Source organism: Tachyglossus aculeatus, chromosome 9 (genome assembly GCF_015852505.1).
Source record: "Tachyglossus aculeatus isolate mTacAcu1 chromosome 9, mTacAcu1.pri, whole genome shotgun sequence".
Classification (NCBI taxonomy): domain Eukaryota; kingdom Metazoa; phylum Chordata; class Mammalia; order Monotremata; family Tachyglossidae; genus Tachyglossus; species Tachyglossus aculeatus.
Genome location: NC_052074.1, coordinates 5,040,578 through 5,054,124, shown reverse-complemented (window position 1 = coordinate 5,054,124; position 13,547 = coordinate 5,040,578). Strand labels below are relative to the sequence as shown.

The following is a 13,547-nucleotide window of genomic DNA, read 5'->3' as shown; positions in this document are numbered from 1 at the left end:
CAATTTGCTCATGATTGCACTTGACAATAACAGCTGTAAAACTAATTAACTACGAACTGGTATGAAACAATGATATTGTCATTTTAAGAATCTCAAAATTTATGGGAGGTAATTAGCCATGGGCTATTTTTTGAGCCTGAAAGGTTAAGTTAAAAAAGACCTGGGAATCAGACATGTTTAACTGTGTAAACTACAGAGCCTGATTTCCCCAGGGTCCAAGATTACAGAAGATGAGGCACTTCTGGAGGAGTCACAACTTTAAGACCGTTAGGGAACTGTTCAGTGCATTGCTGCTAACACCATACACATATTACTGCAATACACTGAACAATCCATTTGTGTCCTGAAAGAAATACTGTTTCTCTTCAAAGTGCCTAACGTTACTGGAAGGTAAACTTTGCCACTGGGAGAATTGGCTTGACTATTTTCAACTGTGAAAGATGAACTTACTTCCATCTCTTTATTTTTGTTTCCACCTGACAATCCCAATAACCCATTTTCCTTTACCTTGGTATCTGTTCAATTTTAGCATTTTCTGAGATACTGGACCTTTCTCCCAAGTGCTTCATACAGTTCTCTGCACTCTGTAAGTGCTCAATAAATATCACTGATTGATTCTCCTTTGTGCTCTTTTATCCCTAGTCCCAGATTTCATTCTTCCTCTTTCAACCAGTCAGTATTATCTACTGAACACCTGTACCGTACTAGGTGCTTGGGGGAATATCACTGTAAAAAACATGGACCCCTCCCTCCAGGAGTTTACACATTATTGTTCTACAATGAGTTTAGAGACTATGACTGATTGATTAATCAAGAGTCTGACCAATTACTTGTAAGGGAGGGATTACTTTTGAACGTTTGTAGGTGTTAACGTTTCCTTTTTAATAACAGGACTTCACTGCTGCCTCTATTATGACTACCAAATCTTTTTCTGCCTTATTTAAGCATAGTTTTGCTAGGCTTATCAGGGGTTTGGGCCCTAGTGATCTGTTTGTTGTTGCTTTTAAGTACTTACCATGTGTCAAATACTGTTCTAAGCACTGGGGTAGGTACAAGTTAATTAGGTTGGACACAGACCCTGTTCCACACTGGGCTCACAAGTCTAACTAAGAGGGAGAACAGGAGAACAAGTGTGGCACAGAAAAGTTAAGTCACTAGCCCAATAATAATAATGGCATTTGTTAAGCACTTACTATGTGCCAGGCACTGTACTAAGCGCTGGGATGGATACAAGCAAATCGGGTTGAACACAGTCCCTGTCCTACAAGGAGCTCACAGTCTTGATCGCCAGATTGCAGATACGGTAACTGAGGCCCACAGAAGTGAAGTGATTTGCCCAAGGTCACACAGGAGACAAGTGGCAGAGGCGGAATTAGAACCCAGGTCAATTAATCAACTGTATTTGAGCGCTTACTGTGTGCACAGCACTGTACTAAGCGCTTGGGAAGTACAAGGTGGCAACATAGGTCCTTCAACGTCACCCAGCAAGCAAAAGGCAGAGCAGCATTAGAAACCAGTTCCTCTGATTTCCAGGCCTCTTGTCTTTATGTGACCTTGGGCAAATCACTTCACTTCCCTGTGCCTCAGTTATCTCATCTGTAAAGTGAGGATTAAATCCTACTCCCTCCTACTCTGTGTGCCCCATGGGAGACAGGGACCGTGTCCAACCTAATTAACTTGTATCATATCTACCCCCGTGTTTGGCACATAGTAAGCGCTTAACAAGTACCATAATTATTATTATTGTTAGAACTCTAAATTCATTTATACCTTTCACAGAATCATTTTGGTTACTTCTCATGACCAAGGTTTGTCTAGGCAAACTGATTATTTCATGATTTGCCCAAATAATTTTTCCATACAAAACTGACAAGATGAGTTAGTCATCTTTTTTTAAAAAAAAATACATGGTAAGGGAAAAATGCTAAGAAACGGCTGGATCTGATTTCAGAGCTCTCTATTCCAATTACTCCTGCTTTAGGTGTATGTTTTTGGACTATACAAACACTTGAAAATGCTTACTTTTAGGCTTACCAAAATCCAATTTGGACAATGCAAGTATTCATTTACTCCAAATTGCGTTGTTATTGTCTTTAGGTCTCCTGCCTGAAAAATATTTATTCAGAGTCTGCCAAATTGCTTCAAATAATCACCTTTTCCTTTGTGTCTTTATCGAGGTAGATAAAATGCTCTCTTCAAAGATAACATTGCTAAGGAATGCAAACAAGCTTCCACACCCAATAAATCACATCACCACTAGCCCACCAATACTTTTTAAAAAATCTGTCTTCAACTTATGGCCCATCACGGCAGGACACTCGTGATATTTGCTATAACGCTTTCTGTCAACCTGAAGCCCTTCAGAGGCCACATGAATTTTTCAAATGAAGGTGGTTTTGGAACCAGTGAGATGGTTTTCTAGTGAAGTGGGGATATGAAATAACAAAACAGGAGTAAATGTAATATATATATGTATATATTCTGGTACAGCCCTTTATAACTAATGCAAAAGCAAAATACAAAACAGGCCATTCTAGTTCCTGAAGAGAAGCAGTGTGGCCTAGTGGATAAAACATGGGCATGGGACTCAGAAGGACGTGGGTTCTGATTAATTCATTTCATTCATTCAATCGTATTTATTGAGCGCTTACTGTGTGCAGAGCACTGTACTAAGCGCTCGGGAGAGTACAACAGACACATTCCCGCCCACAACGAGCTTACAGTCTAGAGGTGGGAAGAGGGACATCAAACAAATTACAAATATGTATCCCAGCTCTGCCACTTGTCTGCTGTGTGACCTTGGGCAAATCACTTAAACTCTCTGTGCCTCACTTGCCTTCTTTGTAAAATGGGGATTAAGACTGTGAGCCCATATGGGACATGGACTGTGTCCAACCTGATTAGTTTGTATCTAACTAGTTTGTATCGCTTAGAACAGGGCTTGGCACATAGTAAGTGCTTGGCAAATACCATTAAAATCAAAAAAGTTACAGCATATTTCTTTCACATAAAGTCAAGTCAGGCAAGTTAATAAATGCCAAAAAAAAGACATGAACAGATCATAAAATATTCCCATTCCCTTAAGAATTTTCAATGTACTATGGAAAAAACCATAACAGCAATTTAAACATGGCTGAGATTTACAAATGAGCTCAACTATCTTCTAGACTGTGAGCCCACTGTTTTGTAGGGACCGTCTCTATATGTTGCCAACTTGTACTTCCCAAGCGCTTAGTACAGTGTTCTGCACACAGTAAGCGCTCAATAAATACGATTGAATAAATGAATGAATATGACATTTTTACTGCAGTATATCTCCTCAACATTTCTAGTTACATACTTTAACCATCTATCAAGTTCCTAATTTTTACACTCTAAAAGGAAGCAGTACCCCCAAAGTGCTAACAATCAAAGGAAATGAAGCTGCATGGCTTAGCAGAAAGAGCATGGAACTGGGAGTCAGAAGACATGAGTTCTAATTCCACCTCTTCCACTGGCCAGCTGTGTGACCTTGGACAAGTCACTTAATCTTTTTGGACCTCAGCTTCCTCATCTGTAAAATTGGGACAGGGTAGAATGGGAGTCCCAGGTGAGACAGGGTCTGTTATGTGCCCAATCTGATAACTTTATAGCTATCCTAATGCCTAGCGCATGGTAAATGCTTATTAAAATTCCATAATTTTAGGAATAATTCCATTATTTAAAAGTGAAACACGTAAACATAGATCTATTATCCAATGTTAAAAAAGGTGCTCAAAAAATGAGAATAGTGTTCCATCTCAACAAAAGCCTTGTCATTTTAAAGGAAATCTTAACTAAAGCAGCATCTGCTATATGGGCACTTTCCTCTCATTCCTAAGTGCTTAGTACAGTGCTTTGCAAACAGTAAGCACTCAATCAATATGACTGATTAGTTCTCAATTATAAAAAGGGACTCAGGAAATCCAAAGAAATTTACTGTAGTAAAATTAAACTCAATAAAGCACTCCAAATTTAGCAGTAAGTTTAATGTCTAATTCAAAATCAAAGCAAACTTTTCACCATGAAGCGATATCTATATGGAAATAACCTGGGTTAAAGAAAAAGGAGAAGTTAAGTCTTTTCCTTTGAAAATATTCGGGTACTGTCTAAATCATGCGGCAGATAGAACTGACATCACCTTTAATATCTGAAGAGTACCTGGTATTTGTTAAGCACTTACAATGTGCCAAGCACTCTTCTAAGTGCTGGGGTAGGTACATGATAATAAGGTTGGACACAATCTCTGTCCCACCCAGGGCTCACAGTCTTAATCCCCATTTTACAGATGAGGGAACTGAAACACAGAGAGGTGAAGTGACTTGCTGAAGGTCACACAGCAGACAAGTTTCTACAAGGTTGAGGTTTAAGCAGTTGGGTCCTAGATTGTTACAGTAAGACCTTTGTAGGCAGAAGAAAGGATCTACCGATTCTGTTGTATTTTACTCTGCCAAACACTTGATAAGTGCTCTGCACACAGTATGATAATCAATGATTTCAGCTACAGAAGCAGTGTGGCTCAATGGAAAGAGTATAGAAATGGAAAGAGTCAGAGGTCATGGGTTCAAATCTCGGCTCTGCCAATAGTCAGCTGTGTGACTTTGGGCAAGTCACTTAACTTCTCTGTGCCTCAGTTACCTCATCTTCAAAATGGGGATGAAGACTGTGAGCTCCCTGTGGGACAACCTGATCACCTTGTAACCTCCCCAGCGCTTAGAACAGTGCTTGGCACATAGTAAGTGCTTAATAAATGCCATCATTATTATTATTATTACTTTACCCCTCAATTCATTCATTCAATTGTATTTATTAAGCGCTTATTGTATTTATTAAGCGCTTAAGTTCCTAATTTAAAAATTAGGAACTTGATAGATGGCTAAAGTATGTAACTATAAATTTTGGGGAGATATACTGCAGAGCACTGTACTAAGTGCTTGGAAAGTACAACTCGGCAATAGATAGAGACAATCCCTACCCAACAATGGGCTCACAATCTAGAAGGGGAAGACAGACAATACAAAATAAGTACACAGGCATCAATAGCATCAAAATAGATCAATCCAATGCCCTACTGGCAACACTGCATTTTTTTTCCTTTAGGACACAGAATGTAGAAAGGTAGTTTGAATTTCTGCTCCTAGGAGATTCTCAATGAACAAAAGAATTAATGAGTTATAAAAGCAATAGAATTTAACCTGAAGGATTCCCTATCCTAGTTGTCAATCCGTTCCCAGATTAATACACCTCACTGCATTTTTACAATGCAAATACAGCCATCAGTTCACATGTCCAACAGTCTAAACATGTCCAACAGACTAACCCTTTTTACTAGCCGCTGTTACTCATTCACATCTCTGGCTAATAGCAAGCAGTACAATAAGAAGAGCAAAATCTCAGCAAGAGAGCTAACTGCAAATTCCCAAATCCCAACCCTCCCCATTCTTAGTAAAAATGCTGGTTCTAATACAGCTGATCGATATAAGTACGTGTCACTACCACACCCTTTCTCCTTTTAAAGACCCGTCTTTAAGAGAAATTTCAAGGCTCTCCCACGGATTCTACTGTACACTTTAACATCGCGTTTCATCATTCAAAAATTAATTTTGACTCTTCCAGTCCCAGAAAACTCAATATGCAATGATTCTATTTCAGGCTGATAACCTGAGGGCAAACTTTCCACTATGAGAGGAACGCATATTAGGTTCTGAAACCAAATCATGGCCATTTCACTGCCGGGTGTCACACAGAACACATGGTAGTTGAGGTAATTTTGCAGTTCCAAGTTTTTAAAATGCAAATGTACAAAGATTCTTTTTCGCTTTTCTCCCCAGCCAGTTATTTATCTGGGATGGCTGAGGGGAAGACACACACATACACACACACAAAAAAAACCCTTCAATAACTGAAAGGCCTCCCTTGGAAACCCATCAAAGCCACACTTTCCTTAGCCACAACAGATGAGGGGAGACTCTGATTTCCCTTCAAAGCATTCACAAAAGGCCCCCCCCCCAAATCAAAACAAATGCCTCTCGGGGCTCATTACACCAGTTGTGTGTTTATACCCCATCCACAAAACTAGAAAAAGCGGGCCTGTTTTGTGAGTGTGTCTTTTTGTCTTCTGGCAAGGAGCACTCTGGGCACAAAAGCAGCGATCCTTTAAAACCGTTATTGGCATCCCTCGTTTGGGATGCCTGGCTCCCTGCCAAGTGGTACCGATGGGAAACTCCCCACCTCCTACAATTCCTGGTTTCAAGGAGCGACGTGCTGCACGGCCCCAGATCCCTTTGGGGCTGTGTGACCTTGGGCAAGTCACTTCACTCCTCTGTGCCTCAGTTCCCTCATCTGGAAAATGGGGGTTGAGACCGTGAGCCCCACGTGGGACAGGGACTGTGTCCAACCCGATTTGCTAGGATCCACCCCAGGCGCTTAATACAGTGCTTGGCACAGGGTAGGCACTTAAATACCATCAACATTATTATTATTTTTCTCCCCCTGCTACCCAAAAAGTGGCAGCCCAGATTATTGACCCTTCAAGCTGCCTGATAAGAAGAAAGGTGGGCAGGGGGTACGTGCCTCTACAGCTACTGAATCCGAGAATTGTGGGGTGGGGGGCTGCCAGGGGACTCCCCCCAAACTAGAGGAGGTTTGCACTCCCTGGAGGCCACCTTTTCTAACAAGGAGCTTCCACATACGATGCCCAAGGGGCACGGGCTTGGCATAAACCCCTTCCCCCTCTCCACCCAGGAGCTTCCAGATATGATGCCAAAGGGGCATGAGGTTGGCATAAGCCCCTTCCCCCTCTCCACCCAGGAGCTTCCAGATACGATGCCCAAAGGGCACAGGGTTGGCATAAGCCCCTTCCCTCTCTCCACCCAGGAGTTTCCAGATATGATGCCCAAGAGGGATGGGGTTGGCATAAGCCCCTTTCCCCCTCCAGCCAGGAGCTTCCAGATAGGATGCCTAAGGGGCATGGGGTTGGCATAAGCCCCTTTCCCCTCCCCACCTGGGAGCTTCCAGATATGATATCCAAGGGGCATGAGGTTGGCATAGGCCCCTTCCCCCCTCCAGCCAGGAGCTTCCAGATATGATGCCCAAGGGGCACAAGGCTGGCATAAGCCCCTTCCCCCCTCCACCCAGGAGCTTCCAGATATGATGCCATAGGGGCACGGGCTTGGCATAAGCCCCTTCCCCCTCCCCCCACCAGGAGCTTCCAGATACAATGCCCAAGGGGCACGGGGTTGGCATAAGCCCCTTCCCCCCTCCACTCAGGCACTTCCAGATATGATGCCAAAGGGCCACGGGGCTGGCATAAGCTCCTCTCCAGCCAGGAGCTACTAGATACTATGCCCAAGGGGCACGGGGCTGGCATAAGTCCCTTCCCCCTCCCCACCCAGGAGCTTCCAGATACGATGCCAAAGGGGCACGGGGCTGACATAAGCCCCTTCCCCCTCTCCAGCCAGGAGCTACTAGCTATAATGCCCAAGTGGCACAGGGTTGGCATAAGCCCCTTCCCGCTCCCCACCCAGGAGCTTCCAGATACTATGCCCAAGGGGCATGGGCTTGGCATAAGCCCCTTCCCCCCCCCCCCCAGGAGCTTCCAGATACAATGCCCAAGGGGCACGGGGTTGGCATAAGCCCCTTCCCCCCTCCACTCAAGAGCTTCCAGATATGATGCCAAAGGGCCACGGGGCTGGCATAAGCTCCTCTCCAGCCAGAAGCTACTAGATACGATGCCCAAGGGGCACGGGGCTGGCATAAGCCCCTTCCCCCTCCCCACCCAGGAGCTTCCAGATATGATGCCAAAGGGGCACGGGGCTGGCATAAGCCCCTTCCCCCTCTCCAGCCAGGAGCTATTAGATATGATGCCCAAGGGGCACAGGGTTGGCATAAGCCCCTTTACCCTCCCCACCTGGGAGCTTCCAGATGTGATATCCAAGGGGCACGAGGTTGGCATAAGCCCCTTACCCCCTCCACCCAGGAGCTTCCAGATATGATGCCATAAGACCACGGGCTTGGCATAAGCCCCTTCCCCCTCCCCCCACCAGGAGCTTCCAGATACGATGCCCAAGGGGCACGGGCTTGGCATAAGCCCCTTCCCCCCTCCACTCAAGAGCTTCCAGATATGATGCCAAAGGGCCACGGGGCTGGCATAAGCTCCTCTCCAGCCAGAAGCTACTAGATACGATGCCCAAGGGGCACGGGGCTGGCATAAGCCCCTTCCCCCTCCCCACCCAGGAGCTTCCAGATATGATGCCAAAGGGGCACGGGGCTGGCATAAGCCCCTTCCCCCTCTCCAGCCAGGAGCTACTAGATATAATGCCCAAGGGGCACAGGGTTGGCATAAGCCCCTTCCCCTCCCCCCAAGAGCTTCCAGATACAATGCCCAAGGGGCACGGGGTTGGCATAAGCCCCTTCCCCCCTCCACTCAAGAGCTTCCAGATATGATGCCAAAGGGCCATGGGGCTGGCATAAGCTCCTCTCCAGCCAGAAGCTACTAGATTTGTAGTACCAATTTGTACTTCCCAAGCGCTTAGTACAGTGCTCTGCACATAGTAAGCGCTCAATAAATACGATTGATTGATTGATTGATTAGATACGATGCCCAAGGGGCACGGGGCTGGCATAAGCCCCTTCCCCCTCCCCACCCAGGAGCTTCCAGATATGATGCCAAAGGGGCACGGGGCTGGCATAAGCCCCTTCCCCCTCTCCAGCCAGGAGCTATTAGATATGATGCCCAAGGGGCACAGGGTTGGCATAAGCCCCTTCCCGCTCCCCACCCAGGAGCTTCCAGATACGATGCCCAAGGGGCAGGAGGTTGGCACAAGCCCCCACCCCCTCTCCACCCAAGAGCTTCCAGACACGCTGCCCAAGGGGCAGGAGGTTGGCACAAGCCCCACCCCCTCTCCACCCAGGAGCTTCCAGATAGGGGCAGGGGGTTGGCACGAGCCCCCTCTCCACCCAGGAGCTTCCAGATAGGGGCAGGGGGTTGGCACAAGCCCCCTCCCCCTCTCCACCCAGGGGCTCCCGGATACGATCCCAAGGGGCAGGGGGTTGGCATACCTGATGATGTCGTCGTTGTGGCCCAGGAAGAATTTCTGGCCGTGCTCGCGGGTGTTGTAGACCACCCCGACGCCGGCCACGAAGTAGACCACCTCCTTGCCCGCCGTGTAGTAGAGGTTGTTGCGGCACTGGTGGCCCCTGTACCCGTAGACCCACTCGAGGCGCAGTTGGCCCCGGGGAGCTGGCCGATCGCCCATGACAACCGCCCACCGGGCGACCCCTTCCTTCCTTCCTCCTCCTCCTCCTCCTCCGCGTTGGGGCCTTTACTCCGCACTTGGCACGAATAATTTCCAGGAGGGGAGGCGTGCACGGCGCCGCTGGGCCGCTGCCACCATCATCCGACGTTGCCAGCTGCTGCAGCTGCTGTTGCAACCGCTGCAGCTGCTGTTGCAACCGCTGCAGCTGCTGTTGCAACCTCTGCAGCTGCTGCAGCTGGTGATGCAAACGCTCTTGCAACCGCTCGTGCAACCAGTGCAGCTGCTACTGCAACCAATGCAGCTGCCGCTGCAACCAATGCAGCTGCTGCAGCTCCAGCCGCCCCTCGCCTCTGCACAGCACGCACAGCACAGTGCTTGCACGGCTTTCTTCCCGCCGAGGAGCCGCCTCCAGCTGCAGGAAAAGTCCGGTCCTTACGAGGTTCCTTGCACAGCTTCCAAGGGATGCTCGATTTCTCCTCCTCCTCTTCTTCCCGACACTGGCCGTGCCTCCTCCTGGCGCCCGGGACGGTCCTTACGTCTCAGTTTGCAAAAAAAAAAGCAAAAAAAAAGGGCCGGGATTTTTTTTTTTGCCGCCTCCGGCTCAGCTTTGATTTTTACCGGGATTTTCCCAACGCGGTCCTTAGTTACGGCAGGGCCAGAAAGAGGAACAGATTCATTCAGTCGTATTTATTGAGCCGTTACTGGGTGCAGAGCGCTGGACCAAGCGCTTACATTGCGCCTAAATCGTTAAAATATCCTATTTCCTTCACTTATTCATCCAATCGTATTTATTGAGCGCTTCCTGTGTGCAGAGCACTGGACTAAGCGCTTGGGAAGTCCAAGTTGGCAACATCTAGAGACGGTCCCTACCCAACAGTGGGCTCGCAGTCTAGAAGGGGGAGACAGAGAACAAAACATATTAACAAAATAAAATAAATATGTACAAATAGAGTAATAAATACGTACAAACATATTCATCAAATGTTCATTCATTTAATCGTATTTTTTGAGCGCTTGTAGGGTGCAGGGCCCGCTGTTGGGTAGGGACCGTCTCTATAGGTTGCCAACTTGGACTTCCCAAGCGTTTAGTACAGTGCTCTGCACACAGTAAGCGCTCAATAAATACGAATGGATGAATGCAGAGCACTGGACTAAGCCCTTCGGAGAGTCCAAGTCGGCAACAGATATTCATTCATTCATTCACTCGTATTTATTGAGCGCTTACTGTGTGCAGAGCACTGTACTAAACGCTTGGGAAGTACAAGTTACAACAACAGGCTCACAGTCTAGAAGGGGGGAGACACAAAAGACAAAACAAGTAGGTGTCAGTATCATCAGAATAAATAGAATTATATTCATATTAACATCATTAATAAAATTAATCATATTTTCGTGGCGGTATAATAGGTTCATTCAGTCAACTATAATTCTATTTATCTATTTTGATGGTATCGATGCCGACTTGTTTGGTTGTCTGTCTCCCCCTTCTAGACTGTGAGCCCGCTTTTGGGTAAGGAACGTCTCTATATGTTGCCAACTTGTACTTCTCAAGCGCTTAGTACAGTGCTCTGCACACAGTAAGCACTCAATAAATACGATTGAATGAATGAATGTTGCTGAATTGTACTTTCCAAGCGCTTAGTACAGTGGTTTGCACACAGTTAGCGCTCAATAAATGCGATTGAATGAACTGTGTTTATTGAGTGCTTACTGCGTACACAGCAAGGGACTAAGCGCTTGGAAAGTATCCTGGCTCCATCAATTAATAATGATAATAATAATAATAATAATGGTATTTGTTAATTGCTTACTATGTGCCAAGCCCTGTTCTAAGCGCTGGGGTAGATACAAGGTAATCGGGGTGTCCCATGTGGGGCTCACAGGCTTCATCCCTATTTTCCAGAAGAGGTAACTAAGGCGCAAAAAAGTGAAGTGACTTGCCCAAGGTCACCCAGCAGACAAGCAGTGGAGTCAGGATTAGAACCCACATCCTCTGACTCCCAAGGCCGTGCTCTTGCCACTAAGCTGGGCCGCTTCTGCTGGGTGACCTTGGGTAAGTCATTTCGCTTCTCTGGGCCTCAGTTCCCTCGTCTGTAAAATGGGGATGGAGACAGAGCCCCACATGGGGCAGGGACTGTGTCCAACTCGATTTGCTTGTATTCGCCCGAGCGCTTAGTACAGTCCCTGACAAATAGTAAGTGCTACCATTATTATTTTATTATAGTGACATATTATTACACTAAATTTGCTATTTCTCTTCAATTTCTTTTTTCCCGTCTTTAAAACCAGACCAATCGTTTAGAAGGCCATCTGATTTTTTTTTTTTTAAGAAATTTGTCCAAATTCTTTGGGGGTGATTTTAAAAACCGTTTCCTCATTTTCTCCCTTCCCACAAAAGGAGGGTGGGGGGTTGGGGAAATAAAGGACTCAACCCTCCTAAATTAATCACAAGCATCTAAAGGAGATTTCAGACCCTGAAAAGATATATATGGAGAGGGGCAAAAGGGAGAGAGAAAAAGAGGAAACCATTGAAGGTGAGAGATAGGAAAGGGAAATGCCGGCTCAGCTACTTGTCTTCTGCATAATTCATTCATTCAGTTGTATTTATTGAGCACTTACTGTGTACTGAGCACTGTACTAAGCGCTTGGGAAGTACAAGTTGGCAACATATAGAGACGGTCCCTACCCAACAGTGGGCTCACAGTCTAGAAGGGGGAGACAGAGAACAGGACAAAACATAATTATTGAGCGCTTACTGTGTACAAAGCACTGTACTAAGCGCTTGGGAAGTACAAGTTGGCAACATATAGAGATGGTCCCTTCCCAACAGTGGGCTAACAGTCTAGAAGGGGGAGACAGAGAACAAGACAAAACATATTAACAAAATAAAATAAATAGAATAAGTATGTACAAATAAAATAGAGTAATAAATACGTACAAACATATAGACAGGTGGTGTGGGGAGGGGAAGGAGGTAAGGCGGGGTGGATTGGGGTAAGGCGGGGGGGATTAGTACAGTGGTTTGCACACAGTAAGCGCTCAATAAATGCGAGACTTGCCATAACCTTGGGCAAGTCACATAACTTCTCTGTGCCTCTTTATGTACAGGGCACGAGAAGGTTAATTCTGTTGTGTTGTACTCCCAAACGCTTAGTACAGTGCTCTGCATATAGTAAGCGCTCAATCAATACCACTGATGATGCCTCAGTTACCTCATCAGTACACTGGGGATCAAGACTGTGAGCCCCACTTAGGACATGGATTGTGTCCCACCTTGTATCCCAACGGTTAGTACAGTTCCTGGCACATAGTAGGTGCTGGACATATACCATTAAAGAAAAAAAAGACCAAGGGGACACTGAGGGGTGAGAGGAAGAGATGGGGAGAGTCATAGCTTAATGGGAGGGGGGTTAGTTAAAGGATAAGGGTAGGGAGGGGCAGAGACCCCCGGAGAGACTGGCAAGGCTCTGGAAGGTAAAGGTGAACCCCAAAAGGAGACACAACCTAAAGGATGATCCTTCTAATTGTAGCTTTCCCCTGGGATGCCCGGCTGTGTTAATAATAATAATAAATAAATAATAATAATGTTGGTATTTGTTAAGCAACTTACTATGTGCCAAGCACCATTCTAAGCACTGGGGAGGTTACAAGGTGATCAGGTTGTCCCACGGGGGGTTCACACAATTTTAATCCCCATTTTACAGATGAGGTAACTGAGGCCCCGAGAAGTTAAGTGACTTGCCCAAAGTCACACAGCTGACAGTTGGTGGAGCCGGGATTTGAACCCATGACCTCTGACTCCAAAGCCCGGGCTCTTTCCACTGAGCCACGCTGCTTCTCTAGTAATAATAATGATGGTATTTGTTAAGCGCTTACTATGTGCAAAGCACTGTTCTAAGCACTGGGGAGGTTACAAGGTGATCGATTTGTCCCACGTGGGGCTCACAGTCTTCATCCCCATTTTATAGATGAGGTAACTGGGGCACAGAGAAGTTAAGTGACTTGCCCAAAGTCACACAGCTGACAAATGGCAGAGCCGGTATTTGAATCCATGACCTCTGACTCCAAAGACCGGGCTCTTTCGCTTACTATGTGCCAAGCACTGTTCTAAGTGCTGGGGGAGACCCAAGTTAATCAGGTTGGACACAGTCCATTCATTCATTGTCGTATTTATTGAGTGCTTACTGTGTGCAGAGCACTGTTCTAAGCGCTTGGGAAGTACAGGTTGGTAACATAGAGATGCTTACTATGTGCCAAGCACTGTTCCAAGAG

The 13,547-nt window shown here is 46.3% G+C and overlaps 1 protein-coding gene across 2 annotated transcripts in view; it reads right to left on the bottom strand.

The window, feature by feature from the left end:
* The window catches only part of EML6 (EMAP like 6), a 144,565-nt gene extending 135,290 nt beyond the window's left edge, over positions 1-9,275 (bottom strand). For both annotated transcript variants that reach the window (XM_038751282.1, XM_038751283.1), the window contains exon 1: positions 9,079-9,275. In XM_038751282.1, the coding sequence (XP_038607210.1) occupies positions 9,079-9,275 (197 nt within the window). The remainder of the gene's footprint in view (positions 1-9,078) is intronic.
* Positions 9,276-13,547: the final 4,272 nt, after the last annotated feature.